The sequence below is a fragment of the Ambystoma mexicanum genome, chromosome 1q (assembly GCF_040938575.1).
Source record: "Ambystoma mexicanum isolate Mex_15411 chromosome 1q, UKY_AmexF1_1, whole genome shotgun sequence".
Classification (NCBI taxonomy): domain Eukaryota; kingdom Metazoa; phylum Chordata; class Amphibia; order Caudata; family Ambystomatidae; genus Ambystoma; species Ambystoma mexicanum.
The window spans coordinates 1,018,938,472-1,018,957,742 of record NC_090922.1 but is presented as its reverse complement, the minus strand read 5'-3'; the positions used below and the strand labels follow the sequence as shown (position 1 = coordinate 1,018,957,742).

Below are 19,271 nucleotides of genomic sequence, written 5' to 3'. Positions count from 1 at the left end.
TCCGTGCTTGAAAGCCAGAGGGTGCCAGCTATAGACCGTCTGCACTTGTCCACTTCCGTGTTATTTAATTTCGGAGAGTGTTCTCTGGTCTCTTTAGTTATTAACCATCGAATGGCCCAAATGCCTCAAACAGCATCCAAAGTATGCAATAGAAATATTGTCAGAGAAACCGTCTAACAGGAGCCTAGAGTGCATCTGTGCGGTCCGTGGGCGCAACAATCATCTCTGACAATATTTCTATCGCATACTTTGGACGCTATTTGAGGCAATTGGGCCATTCGATGATTAATAACTAAAGGTCCCACTGCAAAGCTTGCACAGGTACAGCTTTCGGGATGCCAAAATAGAGGAGCAGTGTCTCCAAACTATGCAAAATGACCAATATTATGCTGATTTTACAAATATGCAATAATCTTCCCAAGATTATATCTGCCTTTCCTTGCGATATTGTTTTTTACGACTTCGTAGTTTTTAGTCGACTTCGTTGTTATATGTTTACCTATACACAAAGCCGATGTTCGTGGCGTTTTGGGCATTCCCTAAATAGAGAGCCATATCTACAACCAGGTACGACGACAGATTCTTTCCAGCTAGATGGTATAGTGCCAAACTGAAGAATTTGAGTAAACTGTATCTCCAAGGCATGCACCGCAAAAATCAGGATTACTCTTTATTACGGCATTTGGTAGATCATGGTGAACGCCCACCCTGACTGCATCCAGCCTTATAGCGTGCTATCCAGCAAAACGAATAACTGAAGCCCTGCACAGGGCACCCACCGTACTTACCAAGTCTGCTTGATCATATAAATTGCCTTGATAAAGACCCTTGTGGGGTAGAAACACGTGTCGGCACCTTGAACACCAATAAAAACAGCTATGGAAACCAACCATAAACTTCAGTAATCCTTCCTTCTTGAGATCTCCCAAAGAACCAAGAGGTTTACTTAGAATTCCAATAAGAAGTTCCAGTTTCTCCTGATTCCCACCACAACCCTACTCTAGACAAAAGAAGAGGGGAGAGGATAGTTTGTGTGGAAATCCCAATCCTTTAGGTGTTTTTGCAAGGGCCAGCCTTCTGAAGGGACGGTGGAAGATAGGTCAAACCGAACAGTGTTCCCTTTCCGAAAAATGCACCTCTCTCAGCAGCAGGTGAGTGCATATGAAATGAGCTTTGCCCCTTAGGCAAAACCAAGTTCCCAGCAAAGCACATGCCTACTGCAGTGATCTTTGTGTAACATGCAAGCCACAGCACCACGCATCAAAAAAAGAGAAGAGCGTTGGTCCTACATTCAGACCTCATGAAAATCGAAACATCTGCACTCCAGTTTTCTGCTCAAAAAAAGTAATTGAGAACATCTCCCTCTAGTCCAAAAAATGTGGAAGGTGTAAATCTGTGACGGTATGCCGTGGGTACAAAGACCATGGTGTGGTCTCTTTAAATGCACAGAATTGTCAATTTCTCCCAAGCCACAAGTGGCACAGTACGACCCAGGGTGGCGGACGACGGAGAGTAGGGGATTCCTCCAATAACAGGAGAAAAAACGGTGGTCAACAAAAAAGTGTTAACCAAATTTACAACGGCCAAACAGAGGTAATTAAACACATACAGCCATCAGTGACAGTGAGCTGGTAGGGTGCCCATTTGCTTGATTGTGTTTCAAGGCCACCATGAATTAATGGATTAGCGCTGACATAGCATAGGCAACAGTTTAACAGGAGAAGAGGCGGGATTCTGTCCTCTTTTCACATAAACCTTAATCAATAAACACATTGTTTTCTTGCATAAATAGTCATATATTTAAAAGTGCAGTTGCCAAGAGTGTTCTGAAGGAACAGACACATCTAAACGTTTTCTCCAGCAACCACAAGCAGATAAGATGGCATCCATCATATTGTGGGCACCACAGGGAGGTGGCATGGGTGTTTGTTAATCTTTGACATGTGCACGTCTTTGAGTTTGTCAGTTGCCAAGGGATTTATTGTCGCTATTCTTGCCTCTTTGTGTCTGAATCAGCACAGGGATTGGGTTAGAATGTCTTCCAGAGGGCACTGGGCTTACAAATTTAAAGAATATGGATGCTTCCTTCAGCTCCACCGGTTTCCGTGGTCAACACCATCACAAAGGGTCTTGGAATTTTGCAGGTTCCAGCAAAGGTATGCTCATGCCCAGTCCTCAGGCCAGCCACTTCTTCCATGTTGGAAGCTCATCGCAATCTTCTACAAGTAATTAAAGCAGATCCCGCAGGTTCATTAAGAAATAAGCACCCGTTAAGGGGGCATCACTGGCTGGTGATGGCCGGGACACAAGTTATAGGCCTGAGCGAAGCAAGAACCTTAACACAGGGCCCCAGTGCTGTTAGCAGCCAGTGAAGAACCCCCAAACAGGTGCTTATTGCTATTCGCACCCAGTTTTTAAATCTGTAAACCCGGGTGCTAATAGCAATATATTTTATTTAAAGGTGTCCCGTTCATTCAAACAAAAATACTTACCTAAAATGGTCACCATGGATCTGGAAGGTGGGGCTCCATACGGAGCCCCCCTTCAAATTCCATGGTGGCTAGCAGCGACACGAAGCAGCAGCAGCGGAAGGGGCACTGCCGCACGAACCAGGTAAGTGGGGTTGGGGGTGGGAAGGAAATTGATACACCCGAGGGAAAGGGAGGGTGGGGGGAAGATGGCAGGGCAGCGGAAGCAACCATCTGGCTGTTTGGAACGCAGGTTGAGATCATGGGATTCAGCCGGCTATCAAAATAGCCTAACTGGTTGCTTCACCCGAAATGGGTGCTAATGGCGAATATGAGGGCAAAGGCCCTAAAATAAAATTGATTGGTTGCATTAAATCAAAAAATGTTTAACCCACCCAATCAGTGGGATTTGCTTTGTTTAGATTTTGCAGGATTCTTGCCAGGCACCCTTTCCAGGTGTGAATCAATCCTTGAATCCAGACATCACCACTGATTTTATCTAGCTATTGCCACTGCTGTCCTGGTACTCCATAGCCGGCGAAGGCACGATGATATATAAACACACCCTAACATATAGACACACATGGTAACAATGTCTTCAGGGCTCTGTACCCAATTTTGTTTATGGTGATCACTGCATGGTTCAAACCTGAAATTGAGAACAGGCGGACACGGACCACTCAGGATCTTATAGTCAGCATAGAGAATGCAAGGTCAGATGTGTACCCCAACGTTGACAGGTCTAGGGTTTCTCAAAGGCACACAGGATGTGTGTGTACCTAATGGGTACCTGGATTAGGGCTTATCAAATATAACGTTAGAAGACTAGTCAGGGAAAAAGTGAACAAACCCAGGGACACTGCACCAAAGGGGCATGTAGGACAGGACTTTCAACAAAGATGTTAATATGCTGCACTACTGTAACTCACTATTTCTAGGCACCTATCAAAGCATCCTACATAGATTAGAGCGGATTCATAATGCTGCAGCTATGATTTGTACAATGACTCCCCCAAGCAAGAGCCCATATCTCCGGACCTTGGGCCTTTAATGTCTCCCAGTGAGCTGTGTATCCTCTTAAAGGCCTTGACACTGGTCCATTAAGCCATGTATGGCATGGATCCCTACCACCTGAAATCCGATTTTCATTGGAATAGCTCTAATGAACCAGTGCGCGCCTCTCAACCTAAGATGATCGAGATCTTATTCATTGAATGCTATAGAGATACGGGTCCCTCCTTTATCATACAGGCAGCTAGACTTTGGGATCAGTTGCCTGATGATGACTGAGTCCTCAAGGATCTAATGGTGTTCCATTAAACAATCAAACCTCTATACATTTAGAACACACTGCCGCCATCTTTCTTCCAGAGGACCTTGCATTTGCACTTCCACATTATGAAGAAACCACAAATGGAAAAATAATATAACCTGTAGCAAAGTGAGGCACAAAAGGAGTAGCGGGGTACCTTCCAATTGAAAAAAAGAGCATAGCGATAACAAACATTGTAAAATAACAGCCAGCCTCCTGAAAACAAATTTGCATGAATGCAGTCAATATGTAATGATCGATACGTACCCTTGGCCCGATGCCTCCAGGCGGTCCTATGGGTCCTTCTTCTCCCTAAAACAATAATCAGACCTTACAATATTTTTTTAATAATGCGCTCTGCATGACGCACGTGGCACACATTTCACTTAAGTATCAATGTTAATCCTGCTCAGAAGCCTAGATGACACAAATACGACAAGCTGGTGTTTTTAGCATCTTCATCGAGGTTTCTAAGTGACAGGAGGGATAAATAGGTCTAACAAGGAGGGGCGGGCAGCCACTTTCTACCCGCTACCACTAATCCCCCCAAATATCCGCATCCCATAACCTCATCCTCCACACTCCATCCTACTAACCCTTCTGCACACATGCTCCCAGTCTAGGGAAAGCACTTAGATGTCTGGCCATCTTTTCCCGAGTTAGAGGATTAGTGGCTTCCATTAGGCAAGGACACTCAGAAGGCAAGGAGTCGCCCTACTGGGGTGAAGCAATGGAAAAGAGAGCATGTGCCCTCAGGTCGCTACTTGCTGCGGTGGCCAACTGCACACTGCTTCGGCCTCGAGGCAAGTGTGGTCAGTTTCACATGTTGGATGCTAGGTGTAATACGGGTGGAGTGTTAGCTCTAGCCATACTTGCCGCCTCCCCATACACGACCGTTGCATGCGTGGGCGAGTGTCTACCATTTAGATACTGGGTGAAAAGGCATCATTTATATAGGAGACCATTTGTGACAGTTCGAGTTGACTTGATTTTGACCAGATACCTTCGGGTGAGGAGCGCATTACAAATAAATAAACAAACCTGCACAGGCATGAAATGGTTTAATAATGTTCAGTTACAAGCTAATAGGACAACATTGGAATAAAATTAGTAAAGCCACCTATTTATAAAGCAAATTTGCAAGAAGGCCTCTGTCCGCCATCAGTGATAACAACTGGCTGCGTATCATCCTGGTTTTGCAGCAGGAGGAATCAACTTTTAGTCTCTTCCGAACATTTTGGACTACTACTATCAGCACTAGTCAGCATGGTCAATGGTGCGGAGTTATGGAAGTCCTAGTACAAAACGTGGGGACAAAGGCAGGTTAAAGACCCCTGATTTACAGACACACAAATGTCGAAATCTGTTTCTGTAAACTAGCAAGTGAGCAGGGTATGAAAATAAAGCTGCACATGCGTCTGTTTCAGTGGTAATATTTTCTCGATGAGGCCCCTCTGGCCTCTCAAGGTGATGCTATTTCCCACCCTCGCTCCATTTGTTTTGCATCTGCTCCAGCAGCTTACCACCTTACTGACTGCTTTATAGAGGGCTGCAGCATTGAAACGCATGTGGTGGGATAGCAGTGCTGTCCTGCTTTCTGTCCTGGGAGATGGGGTTTGCGTGTATTAATTTTGATGAATATCCACTTAAATGGTCACACGTACCCTAGTGTGTTTCCTGAGGGTGTGGGTGCTGAGGGGGAGTCTGGGTTAGCAGGGAAAGTTGTCTCTCTGTTCATACCTCAGAGCGGTCCTTTTTAGGAAGGCCTGACGTTTAGTGACGACACATCTGCACGTAGTGTCCTTCCTTGCACCCCTAAACATTGATTGTGTCCAGGGTTGGAAATGGGCTGGAACAAGGCCAAGTGGAGCGCCGGCAAAATGTCGCCAGATCTAGGGCTAGCTGCTCCTGCCTGTGGAATGGACTGCCCCCTATTCTCATAGGAGAGACCTCAGAGTATTTAGAAAGGGCTTAAAGACCCTCCTGTTTAATTAAATGCTCCCATTTGATTTTTCGAGCTCTCTCACACTCCACTATTGTTTCGCTGAATTGTTATCTGTTCTTTATGTTTCGCCTGTCTAGCGCCGTTAAGCCTGCGGGTCAGTGGCTGCGCTATACAAGTTATAAATACGTAACATAATATAAACTCTCAGGTATGTCTTGTTTTGAAGTTGAGCTCTCGCAGCCTGCACGTCAGAAGAGTCAGCAGGAGACTGACTTCAGAAACAGTCACTGTAGTCTCACATACGAATCCAAATTGGTATATATGTCTTAACAATTTACTGACTTTTATTAGGGTGAGTATTGCGATGAATAGAGCAGAGTTCGACTTCAATTTCTCGTTCAAAAAAGGTTTCTAGCTGAATCACAATCAGACATGCTTCAAATTTGAAATTGTGGCCATTTTTAAGTTCCCCTAATGCTCTTTGCTTTTATGCAAATGGCCAGGCTTGGGTTCTATGAAGAGAAACTTTGTTATGTGACCTGGGCTGGGGCCACACCCCTCAGCTCAGTCCCCTCCTTCCCCAAAGTTCCAACCCCTTCCAAGGACTGATTGTGAACAATGCATTACCTCCACGTCCACTCTTCTACGTCCCAGCACTTATCAATGAGTTGTCTCACCTTCATACAGGAACCCTCTTTCTATTTCTAAAATCTTCAGGCCCTGCCACCTCTACCTCCCACCACCGGGAATAACAGCCTGTCTTCCTCAAGACCTAACTGTTCGTTTTTTCCTGCCTGTGGGCAGGGACTCTGTTTTCTTCTGTCCCGGCTGTGACCAGCTTGAGTTGGTGGATGTTCTCTGGGGGGTTCCCTGCGGAGCAGGGCCCCCTATTGAGTGTGGGCAGGGTGCCCGGTCCCTCCTACCGCATCCGGCATAGCCAGGGGGGTGGTGGTCGAGGTGGGGTGGTGGGGTTGGTGGGGCCTCGTGATGTGGCTAACCCTCCACAGCTGCATAGACAGGGGTGTTCTTCACCCGGGTGGAGGTAAGCAGAAGCGGGGCAGGGGGCGTGTTCTATGGGGATTCAGCCTCAATTATATGCACCTGGCCTCCCAGGCTGGGTTGGGTAGCCTAGCAACCAGGATGTTTCCCGCTGCGGGGTTATATTTGTGTAGGGACCTCTAGAAAGTTTCCTCTGCTGTTTTCGCCTCTGTGGATGCTCCTCTCTGCTTGTGGCCTTAGCTTCTGTGTTTTGGTACTGGCACCAGGGGAAGCGCTCATCTAAATCTCGCCATGTGGTGCCACGCACTCCTTCCCCTTTGTATTCTTCTTCTTCCTGCTCCCCACCCCTCCTAAGAGGCAGAGAGGGTGTAGGGTACCTGAGATCGACTTCTGCGTGTTTTTCAGTGAGCCCTGCAGAAGGAAGGGATTCAGCCTCATCATGGAAGGGGGATGTCCCCTTCATCTTCATCATGTTCAGACAGCTCTTCCTACAGCCTGGGGGATTCCCCTAGGTCAGCTCCATTCAAAGGCAAGTACCTGGACAAATTGGGGCAGGCTGTTCTTCTCTGCTCGGACTATACTGCCAATGTGGCGTGTGTCAACCACCAGGGAAGCTCTCAGTCTCGGTCATTGGGGTCTCTTGCTCTTCTCCTCTGTACTTGGGTGGAGTCTCATCTGTCGCTGTCTGTTTGTCGCATCAGGGGCCGGGACAATGTGTGTTCCCCTTGAGGGAATGGGTGCTGCGGGAGGTGGTGTTTCAGAGGATCTGCAGGGTTCTGGGGACTTCTTGGGTGGATCTGTTTGCCTCTTTTCCCCTGTCTGTGAAGGTCCCCCTGTTTTTCTCCCGGTTCCTCGCTCTGTAGGTGTGGGGGGTGGATGTTCTGATCTCCCCATGTCCGCCGGGTCTCCTGTATGCCTTTCCGCCCCTCCCTCTCATTCAGAAGGTGTTGTTGCACATCCAGGACTCTCGGGCGGCGGTGATCTTTGTTTCTCCGCTTTGGCCTCGCAGGTGCTGGTTTCCCCCTCTCCTGCACTTTGGCTGTCTCCCCCATGTTGCCTCTCGCTGGGAGTTTGGATCCGGTGGTGGGCGCCTTAGGGGTGGAGGGTCCCAAGGACTTGGTCTGGGGGGCTTGGAAACTGAAAGGGTATACCTAGTTTCTGGGGGGGGGCTCTCCGACGAGGTGGTGTCTCACATTCAGAGGGACAGACATCCTTCTACCTTGAGGGCCTATTAGAAGCACTGCAGACATTTCATGTCCTGGTGTCTGAGTGATGGTGGTTCCTCCTCTTTGAGCTCTGGGGCTCCTGTGCTTCAGTTTCTACAGGATGGGTTTAACTTGGGTCTCTTTGTTTCCACCCTGAGGGCTCGGTGGGCTGTAATTCAGGCCTTTGGGGGTCCGGATGTGGGTGGTCCCTCCTTGGTGGGTTGCCTTCTTCAGAGTTTTTCTATTACTCGGCGTGTCCTTGTTTCTGGGTTGCCCTCCTGGTATCTCTCGTTGGTCCTTCAGACACCTCATTGATAAGTGGTGGGACGAGGAAGAGGATGTGTAGGAGTAATGAAGATTACCAGTAAGTAATCTGAGCATTTTAAGTGAGAAATCGACACTCCTTCCGATGTATTAAATCCATATTGTGGACAGGGGCCTTTATTTGTTATCGGTAAGAGAGAATGGATCATCGGCAAGAAACTTCATTACCCATGGACTCCCGCCTCAAAACTTGTGAAAACGGAAAAGCTGAATAATTTGGCCAGTAACAGCCTGCTTTTGTAGACCCTTAAACTCCGTGCCAATCTAGCACATATGCTGAGAGTAAACAAAGGAAAGATACTCCGTTTCTCAGCATTAGAAGAATGTTAGGCGAAGATGACCCCGCTGGCATTGAAAATGGTCATCTGCCGGTGGCATCTCTCTCCGCCAGGCCCATTTACCCACCCTGCTGCTTTACTGAGATTTGCATCTGACACTTGGAGATTACACACAGATCTCTGCGCGTGGACAGTAATGGAACCTGTGCACTGGATTAGAACACGTGATCTGCAGGCAGGTGTTCGCACCAGGTGATCAAATGAGCTGTAATATTACTTTAATCTGTGTGACTTGTTCTCCCTGGACAGAGGGCAGACTGTGTTCTGTCTGGGCCACAGGGCGTATTTGGCGTTATCATGTCTATGCAATTCCTCTCAGACACTTGGAGCGAACAGAAAGCAATGGACATGCCTTCAATCCGCATTGCGATGCTTTGAGCGAAATGTATTTTTTAGATGACTTTGCCATCCTGATATGTCAATATATGTCCGTGCACACTGCACCTCAGCATAGAGGCGGCCTGTGGGGGCAGGCAGATGCTGGGGCAGAGGTGCCTCGCGAGAGCTCTGTTGATGTCTCATGATTGGGAGAGAAGCACACATGCAGATGCAGAGAAAGGGGCACTGTAAGAGAGTGGCAGACAGGCAAGCAGTAAGATTGCGGTGCATGGTGCATGTCAGGGGAGGAGTGCATTTTGAGAGACCTGCTAATGTGTCAGTGCCGGGATACCAGTGAAGTGTGCAGGTTTTGAAGGTGTTTTAATATGGGGATCAGAACCGGCCTTAGGGGGGACGGGCCGGGCGACCGCCCAAGGCACCACGCCCCCCAGGGCACCATTAGCCCCCGCCACGCCAGATCGGGGGAGTCTTTCAAGGGCTCCCCCGAGCTGGCATTGTGGGAGAAGGCGCGACAGGTTCCCCTCTGATATTAAATGCGCCCACGGCGGCGGAGCACATTTAATAATAATAGTGTGCAGATGCGCCCCATTCACAACATTGCCCTGGTTAAAATGGTTAAAAAGAAAAAAAAAGTGGCACATCTTGGACCTGCCCCTCTGTTGATCAGGGACGCGCAGGGAGTGGGGTGGCGGGGTGCCAATTCAGCCAGGGCGCTGCTGCCCCTAAGGCCGGCCCTGGTGGGGATACGAGTGCGTCCAGCCGATCTGGATAGAGGTGCACTGTGAGAGTTCTGTGGTTGCCCCTTTACTTGTAGAATAATGAATGATAAAGACTAGGATAGTGGTGGCTTCTCAGTGCCCCTTTGATGTATCCTTCCAGGAATAGAGGTGCATGGTGGGTAAGGGTAGAGGTACAGGGCTAGAGTTCTGCGTATTCCTCAGTGTTGGAAATCCACGATAAAGGTGCATTGTGAGAGCTCCACAGATGGCTCAGTGACAGGTTAAGGTTGACATATGGTGACAGTGTAGAGTTTGAGCAGCAGACATTGCAACATATTAAGCATGCTTTATCATCATTTATAAAGGACATTGTTTGTTTTATTTGATATAGCGCAGCCAAAACCCTTAGGTAGCTGGGCGCGAGCATTACAAGTATACTTATAGCTTAGTTACAGAGATAAATGACATTGCATATTACAGTGAAGATTGTAGATCATACATGCATGGTAGGCAACGCGATTGGGGACCGGCTAACTACAGTGAGGTGAGTGGTCGTATACGTTTATAATAACATTAGGGAGAGTCATCAAAGCATGTATAATAACATTAGATAGAGATAAAGGTGGCAGGTGCAGTGCAAACGGTATCCTAGTATTTATAGAGTGGCATGAGGAGGGAGTCCAGGTAGCGAGGAAAGGCAATTATGGAACATTTGTGTGTTGAAAACACTGGACATATTTGGAGGTCAGAGACCTATTGTAACGCAACATTGGGTTGTTCTGTGGACGGCCACTAATTCGTTCTGCCCGGCAACAGGTGAATGAACACAGCCCCTTTCCCTGTTTCCTACAGCAAATTTTTCCCATAAGCATCACTGGCACCCAGTGGTGCAGCGATAGGGTGCCAGACGCCTGGGTTTGGCAGTGACTTGCCCGGAATTGGGCCCTCTGTCCCTCGCCCAAGAGGTTTTATTTTTTTATTTTAGAAACCCTGTCCTGGTTTTAGGGAAGCAGAGGTTGACAGTCCCGGATTTTGGGTAAAGGAAGGGTGTCAACTTCTCCAGCAACAATTATAAACCAAATTAAGTTAACACTGTCAGGATGCTGCCATCATGATGGGCTCGGGTACCAGACACAAGCATCAACTGATCGTAAATAGCTCCTTTTCAAGTAACATGCTAACATTCGCAGCCAACACCGCACAATTTACAAAATATATATTATATTATTTATTTAGAGGAGCAGTGCCGGAAATAGTTTGGGATGGGGTGGGTTGAGGGGACACCGAGAGGGGCTGTGAGGGATGAATGAGGGTAGGGGTCTAGTCCTTCTATGTGGTTGGCCGTCCCAGTTTTCCATCTTGAATATCTGGTCCCCCAATGCAGCGACCATTGGGCAGATTGGGCTTTAGTCGTCTCCCGTCCGAAATGGTGTGTTATGTTGACTTGATCTGGCTGACCAAGAGAGCCATTGGCAGGAAACAGCCAATAAACGGTGCCTCGCGGCTTCACAGCTAGCAAAGGCCCAGCAATTGCTAATGTAAAGCGTTTCATTGTTAGCACCTGCATTCCTGCATACCCTTTTAAGCAATTGAAATTGTGATGGGGGCTAGTGCTTGCATGTCAGGCAAGTGATTGGAAGGGTAGAGGGGGGACAGGAGACAGCTCGTTGTCATAGCAGTTCTTAAGTATGTGGTTTCAGATGTGAAGGAGAGTTAACTGCTTGTAACATTGAAGCTCTCCACTAGAATAGTCTCATTTGAATATGTAAAGAAGTTACATGCACCCACACAAGTAAGTTTGCCCCTTCCACACAGTCTCTGAAGTTAGCCCCCAACACACTTGACCATTCATACCCCAACTCAGAACCCCCCCCCCCATTCCCCCAGAAACATGTTGGTCTACTTGAACCTCTGCTATTACCTCACAGATTTACGTTGTAACCGAGCACATATTATGTACTCACGCCTCCCCCCTCCCACCTGCAGTTACTCCCCCTGACTGGAGCGTGCCAGTGCTGCGTCATTAGCTTTCGTCATGCACAGAGACCCAAAGGACACAATTTCTTACTGCGCAGTGTTTCTCTTACCTCGGTTCCTTTAGGTCCCTGCGGTCCCGGAGGCCCTCGATCGCCTAGAAGCCCCTGTATAACAAACAACTGTCATGAGCGTTTTAATTTGTTTACCAGTCACTATTTACTTTTCATGCTGTCGGCCCTAAGTAGAGGAGACATACGGGTAGGACAGAAGCACGGATTCACGGTTCATTTCTGGAAGCCGCGAAGGGAAGCCAGAAGAGCGCCAGAAGAGCGTTACTCCCCGGGGTGCAGTGTTTACAGATGCATACACACACACACACACACACACACACATGCTGGCGGAGCTACAAAACATGTCCAGAAAAAGAAAAATAACTGCAGGTCTGATTTACATTAAGTTTCTCGATAGCATTTAACGCAGTCCTCTGGTCCCTGCAATTTTGCTTTAAACTGTTAAAATAAATGTATTTTTAAGTTAATAGGAAATGCTAGAATTACATGCATACGTTCACGTAAATACCTGCACGACGACCTATCCGAGAGTGAAGCTTACCACGCCCTCTTTCTACACATCACGTGACCATGTGAACCTACGGTCGTAGGTACAAAGGGAGGAGGGACTCAAAAAAACGCACGACAACAGTGTATTCTTTAGAGCGCGTCGTACATGCAGCTATGAATGTTCAATGCTTTGCTTACTGGCATGTGATTGGCCAAGCACCACTCAAAGGACAGTCATACTGGCATGTGATTGGCCAAGCACCACTCAAGGGACAGTCAACATTTTTCTACATTGGCTATTTTTCAGGTTCTACTAACATTTTCAATTACATAGCCTCCTTTTGATGTCAAGCCTAATCTGCTCTTGTGCAAAACAAGAGCACTGCCATTTTGTTTTGTAATATAACTTCCAGTTTCTACAGCTAAATTATATTAAAATCATTTCCTGTTATATTTTAAAACCAGGGTTTCATATTGGCTTTTCCTTCCCGACTACTTCCAAATGCACACAAAAAAACCCACACCACCCAAAACTGTGCAGGGACAGCAGAGCTGAGGGAGTTTTTACCCATTGCACTGGCTCCATATGGTCAGTATATCCCAACACCAACTGAGAGAAAGAGCCTATGTACCGTACCCCCTCACCTCTTGGGTTGCCAGGGCATGTGAAGTGGTTGGTTGAGAGCCTACGTACATCTATGGATGAGTATGAGACTGGGCATGAGTTAACTGAGTCCATGGTGGGTGACACACCAAATGCAGGTGGGCCGAGATTATGGCAATACTTTTTAGTTTTGCCTGTAAGGTGGCACGTTACCGCCACTGATGAGCCTAAACGAATGCGTTGAAGTACAGCTATCGAGAGCCAGCATGGGAGGAGGGACATCATTTGTGTAGGTGTTGTTTGGTTATTTACCCAACCATGGACTTCCCATGGCCAATGTACATTCCTATAGCCATTGCCATCTGCTTCCTGGTCCTTCCTGCCCAAAACGCACCCTCCTGGTATCTCTTCAAGCTACCCTTATCAAGCTTTAAAATCAATTTTTGCACTCAACATGCCTGCCAGGGTGTTTTCAAAGCAGTCTTCTGAGAGTTAATGGTTTAATTGGTGCTCTAAATGTGCTACTGGTTTAATAAAAATGTCTTAACCAGGTCTGGCTTTAGCCACTTGATTTATAAGCAGTATAGATGTCCTTCACTAAAGTCCTGTAAAATACAAGCATTAGCAAAGCCAATGTTACCCACTTGTGTATAGCTATTAGACTGGTATTTGCCAGGCACTGCTATCATATGCCCAGGTACCTGCACCATTTTCAAGCTGCTACCATTAATGGCCAGTTAGTACCATTATGGCAATGCCTGGCAAATACCTTTCCCGTATCTACACAATAGCCCAAACTGTTGGCATTGCCAATTATGGGTTTACCAGTCTGAAGATAGGGGTTTCCAGCATAAAAAAAATAGGTGTACATTTTCAAAACAAGGTTTCTCAATACCTTTTGCCGCAAATATGAGAAGCTTCTTTACAAAGATGCTGCGAGTCTGTTTATTATCCGGAATCTACATACATATCAATAATCCCAATTCATTTTTCTGCTCCCTCAACATGGGTTTTTATATTTATTTCTTTTTAAAGTCGTAGGATGACGTAGAAGAGGCTGCATGCAGGATAAGTCTCGCCAAAATGTGTCTTTCATTGATTCATAACTTTAGGAAATTTTGTAGTGGAAAAACAATGGACTATCAAACTAGATTTAAACTGTGGCCTTCATTACATTAGAGTTACTAGCACCCACAGCAGATTGAACTGTGGTCATCAGCAGTGGTGGAAATGGAAAAAAATTAGTGGGGGATACCACAAGGGCCAGGATGGGGGCAGAGATTTGGGGGGGGGGCGGTGCCCGGGGAGGCAGGGTGAAGGGGGAGGAACTGGCAGTTGACCTCTGATCAAAGGAAATGTCCAAAATAATAGTTTCAAACAGCGCTATTTCTTTCATGCTGCTTCTTTTCCAAACTATATATCAATTCCACTTTAAACCACTTCCATGGCACTGGTGAGGAGTTACTTCACTATGCAGATAATAGTTTTGACCAGTGTTGCTGAGTAAATATTCTTTAAAATGGACAATTTGCTCCCCATTTTATTAAAAAAATACTTCCCCTTGGGTGCTATTCAAACACAGTGATTTCTGGTTTCCGTAAGCAACGTTTTCGTTTACTTGAACTACACCTGGCACAGCTCCTGCAGCTCCCCTCTGAAAGCAGTTGGGTGGCTGCATCGTGTGTGATGTTAATAGGGGTATTTACTTATGCAATATTTGTTGAATACCTTTATATTTATTTATTTATGCAATATTTGTTGGATAAATGTATCCGACAAACATTGCATAAATAAATAAATAAACTGGGTCGTGCCTGAGGACTGAGTCGTGGCTGAGGACTGTAACTTCCTCTTGTGACCTCTTGCATGGGGTCACCAGAGGACGTTACAGTTTGCTCGTGGGTACTCCCCCCCCCCTTCTCCCCAGCGCAGATCAGAGGTTTGGGGGGCCGACTCTGGCCGGATCCCAAGATCCGGCTACACATCTGGTGCCAGATCTCAGATCCGGCGAGAGCCGGCCCAATGACCAGCGGTGGTCATCAGCCAATAAGGATCCAAGGCTTCCTGGAATTAACCCCGCTCAACATTTTGACTTGGCATCCGTCACCTACATTTCTCTGTGGTCTTTATACGCTTTTCCAGTTAACTGTACTGTATACCGCTTGCCTGTGCCTTCCTCGACCAGTGAGGATTTACTTTACGCTTTCTTTTCTTTGGCAGCCCGCCCACCTGCAGTTGAAAGGTGCAATTAGGCTTCCTAATGTGATCATCCATCAGTCCCGCATGTGTATTTCCTGTGGCCATCTTTGTTAGGGTTTGTTCAGTTGTTTTAATTTTCTTTTCCCAGCTTTGCATGATGAACATGTTACGCTGGATGCGTGAGTAAGGAAATGAATCCTAAAACAGTCAATGGTTTCTAAAGCAGTAACGCCTGCTTCCCTGGTTAGTACTGGCACAGTGAAGCCTGCCTCCCTGGTTGATACTAGCACAGTAAATTCTCCTTGCCTAGTTGATACTGGCACAGTAAAGCATACTTCCCCAGTTGATACTGGTGCAGTCAAGCCTGCTTCCCTAGTTAATACTGGATTTGTCAAGACTGCTTCTTCTGTTGATACTGGCACAGTCAAGCCTGGCTCTGCGGTTGATATTGGCACAATAAAGCCTCCTTGCCCAGTTGAAACTGGCACACTAAAGCAAACTCACCCGGTTGATACTGGTGTAGTTAAGCCTGCTTCCATAGTTAATGCTGACACAGTTAAGCATGCTTCCCTGGTTGATACCGGCACAGTAACGCATATTTCCCCGGTTGATACTGGTGTAGTTAAGCCTGCTTCCATAGTTCATACTGGCACAGTAAAGCCTGCTTCCCCCGGTGATACTGCGTATCAAACCTGCTTCGCCAGTTGATACAGGCACAGTAAAGCATACTTCCCCGGTTGATATTGGTGTAGTTTAGCCTGCTTCCATAGTTAATACTGGCACAGTAAAGCCTGCTTCTCAGGGTGATACTGCGTATCAAACCTGCTTCGCCAGTTGATACAGGCACAGTAAAGCATACTTCCCAGGTTGATATTGGTGTAGTTTAGCCTGCTTCCATAGTTAATACTGGAGCTGTCAAGACTGCTTCTCCAGTTAATACTGGAACAGTAGAGCCTCCGTGCCCAGTGTACACTGGCACAGTAAAACCTGCTTCCCCGTTGATACTGGTGCAGTCAAGCCTGCTTCCCTGGTTGCTACTGGCACTGTTAAGCCTGCTCCCCCAGGTGATACTGCGTATCTAGCCTGCTTCCCCAGTTTATACAGGCCCAGTAAAGCCTGCATGCCTGGTTCATATGGGCACAGTAAAGCCTGCTTTCCTGGTTGATACTGGCACAGTAAAGCCTGCTTCCCCGGGTGATACTGCGTATGAAGCCTGCTTCCCCAGTTGATACGGGCACAGTAATGCCTGCTTTCTCGGTTGATACTGGCACAGTAAAGCCTGCTTTCCCGGGTGATATTGCAAACCAAGCCTGCATCCCCTGTTCCTTACGGCACAACAAAGCCTTTTTTCCTGGTTGATACAGGCACAGTAAAGCATTCTTTCCTGGTTGATACTGGCACAGTAAAGCCTGCTTCCCCGAGTGATACTGCGAACCAAGTCTGCTTCCCCTGTTCCTACATGCACAGTAAAGCCTTTTTTCCTGGTTGATACGGGCACAGTAAAGCATGCTTTCCTGGTTGATACTGGCACAGTAAAGCCTGCTTACCCGGGTGATACTGTGAACCAAGCCTGCTTTCCCTGTTCCTACAGGCACAGTAAAGCCATTTTTCCTGGTTGATAGGGGCACAGTAAAGCCTGCTTCCCTGGTTGATGCTGAAACAGTAAAGCCTGGTTGATGCTGGCACAGTAAAGCCTGCTTCCCTGGTTGATGCTGACACAATAAAGTTTGCTTCCCTGGTTCAGATTGTATATCCACCCTTATTTGGGTTCAAGTTGAAAAGCCAGGTTTCCAGATCGATCACTGCCAGTATTGACTGCAGCAGTGGACTTTATCTCTGAACGATTGTTTCTCTGGGAAACCACACTGCCCTGCAAGAACACTATTCCCTGAGCATGTGACTACAGACTACAAGTTGTCTGTCAGCCACTATGTCCTTCAATTGGGATCAATAACATGCTATATGTTCTAGAGGCTCCAGTCTGCATGTACTACACATATCATAGATTGCCATGCAGGATGGTGTGGTCATGTGTTTAAAACATTTAGTGTGCTGTATGTATCGCCTGAAAAAAGGCTGCATTTGTTTAAAGAGCGGTCCCGAGGCGAAGACGTCTGTATAGTGCAATCCTTTAGTGCTATGTAAGTGTGCATCACTCCTGGGAGACAGGATAACTATGTGTCACAAACCTTATAATGCCAGAGACGGTAGATGAAAGGCAACTGAACCAATTAAAGGTTCCTGTGCATGCTCGACTCACCATCTAATGTTTTCTTTCCATTAGCTACACAGGCCTAGCTTCCCACTTGCTATTACATTTTAAGGCCCCATAAATGTGTGTTAACATCAACAATTCGCAAACAAGCACATCTGTAGCAATAGATAGGATCCTTTAAAGATGGAGGACGTCGGACACAGTCATTTTAATACCGAGGGTTGCACATATCGGCTTTGATCGTGTGCCATTAAGCCCGGTAAACTAGATTTAAAGGGCAGGTCAGCCCACTTAAGAGGGGAGGCAGACCTCCTGCTAGACGCGTAGCTCTAATGTAAACTTCATAGCCAGCAGACAGGCAGCTAAACACCCCCCAAATCACAGGGCGAAACATAATGGCACAGGCGGGTCTCTTTGGTAGTTAGCGTTTAGTTTAGCACTGTCATCCTTAGCATGGCTTGGCCAGATGCATGCATAGAAACGGCCAGACATTTCTAATGACTTCATACTGATTTCCGACCTTTTTGTCAGCACTCACAATATGTGGAGGTATGGCTACTGAAGTACACTGCCTGAAAGGGATTTGCTCAAAATTAAATACTTTTGGTAAAGCTGTGATTACTATCAGGGCCACAGGGTTGACAATTGGGCAAAGTAACCACTAAACTGCATCAACATGGCACCCCTCCCTGACACCAGTAGCCCCTCTTTTATTAACACTAAAGGTAAAGCTGATCATATGCATGCAGACAGACTCTTAATGTAGATTTTTTCCCAGAGCAAAGGAAGGGAGCATTTGATGAGCATAATTACCTTTCCTGGGCCACTTGTTATTCTGTATCGTGCCGTTGCTTTGCTGCATTGCCTCTGCACGCTCTGAACACGCCTGGTCATGCTGTTTAAAACAAGCATTCTCACACACTCTTTCTTCCTTCACTCGTCTCCTGTTCCACTCTTTACCATTCACCGCATTCACCGAACCCAACCCACAGGACTCCCACTCTCATGCATCTATCACCGACATGGTCGCCACCTGCACTCCTCAGCCTGTACAACTCCCAAACCTACACCCCAGCTCCCATGTGCACCACAAGTTACAATCAACATCAGGTAATTGACTTTACCGCTCCCTCCCATTGAAACCACCATTCAACTGCTCTACACAGCCCCCTCCCGCAGCTAAAGCCACACTCCAGGGTCACAGCCATGCTTGATGCCCGCTCACCCAAATGTGTCATTCCTTTACAATCTTTAAGCCACTTCACTTGAGTGCTCCAGATAACATTTCAAAGTGGGAGTATTTTACTCCCTCATTTTTAAAGTTGGGAGTAGAATGCATTTTAGTGTGTACAATTAATAAGCAAATAAAAATAGGTTTTCACTATGAAACTGAATTTATATTGTAATGCATATTTCTTTGCACCTAGTTATTCATGCACATTAACATATGCATGTTTAACGATTCATATTAGGTATTAGTACCCGGCGAGAGACAATCTAAATGCAACAAGCATTCTGATTGGCTCTCGCCAGGTCCCTACCCGGCCGGGAATCCCTCCGTCGGGATTCCACGCCCTTTGTCCCCAGAGGGGGGCGTGGTAACCCCTCAGCCAATGAGAAGGCTCTAAGCGGGGCCATCCCCGCTCCGAGCCTCCCCGCGGCTGAGAGGCTGCCTTCGCCCCCCGCCGGGGACTCGGGTAAGTCTTTTTTTTATTTTTTTATTCCCTTCCCTCCCCCCCCACCCCACCAACTTACCTTCTTGGTCCTGCGTCCCCGGCGGGGGAAGAGGGAAGCCTCCAGCCGTGTGGAGACTTGGAGCGGGGCCATCCATGCTCTGCGCCTCCACACGGCTGGGGGCTTCCCTCGTCCCCCGGCGGGGACGCAGGTACGTTTTTTCTTTTGTTTTTTTTTCCCCCTCTTCCCCCGTCTCACCCTCCCAACCCCACTTATCTTCTCTTTTATCCTTTTTCGGGAGCAGACGTGCTGGGAACACTTGTGTTCCCAGCGCGACCGCTCCCGATGGCCGCCATGGAAAGGGAAAACGGATTCTGTTTTCCCTTTCCAAGC

At 47.2% G+C, this 19,271-nt stretch overlaps 1 protein-coding gene across 1 annotated transcript in view; it reads right to left on the bottom strand.

Moving 5' to 3' along the window:
- Window positions 1-19,271, bottom strand: part of COL24A1 (collagen type XXIV alpha 1 chain) — a 910,546-nt gene that overhangs the window by 326,874 nt on the left and 564,401 nt on the right. The window contains exons 21-22 of the mRNA XM_069641689.1: window positions 11,737-11,790; window positions 4,048-4,092 (exon numbers count right to left, since the gene is read on the bottom strand). Coding sequence (XP_069497790.1) covers window positions 4,048-4,092; window positions 11,737-11,790 — 99 coding nt within the window. The remainder of the gene's footprint in view (window positions 1-4,047; window positions 4,093-11,736; window positions 11,791-19,271) is intronic.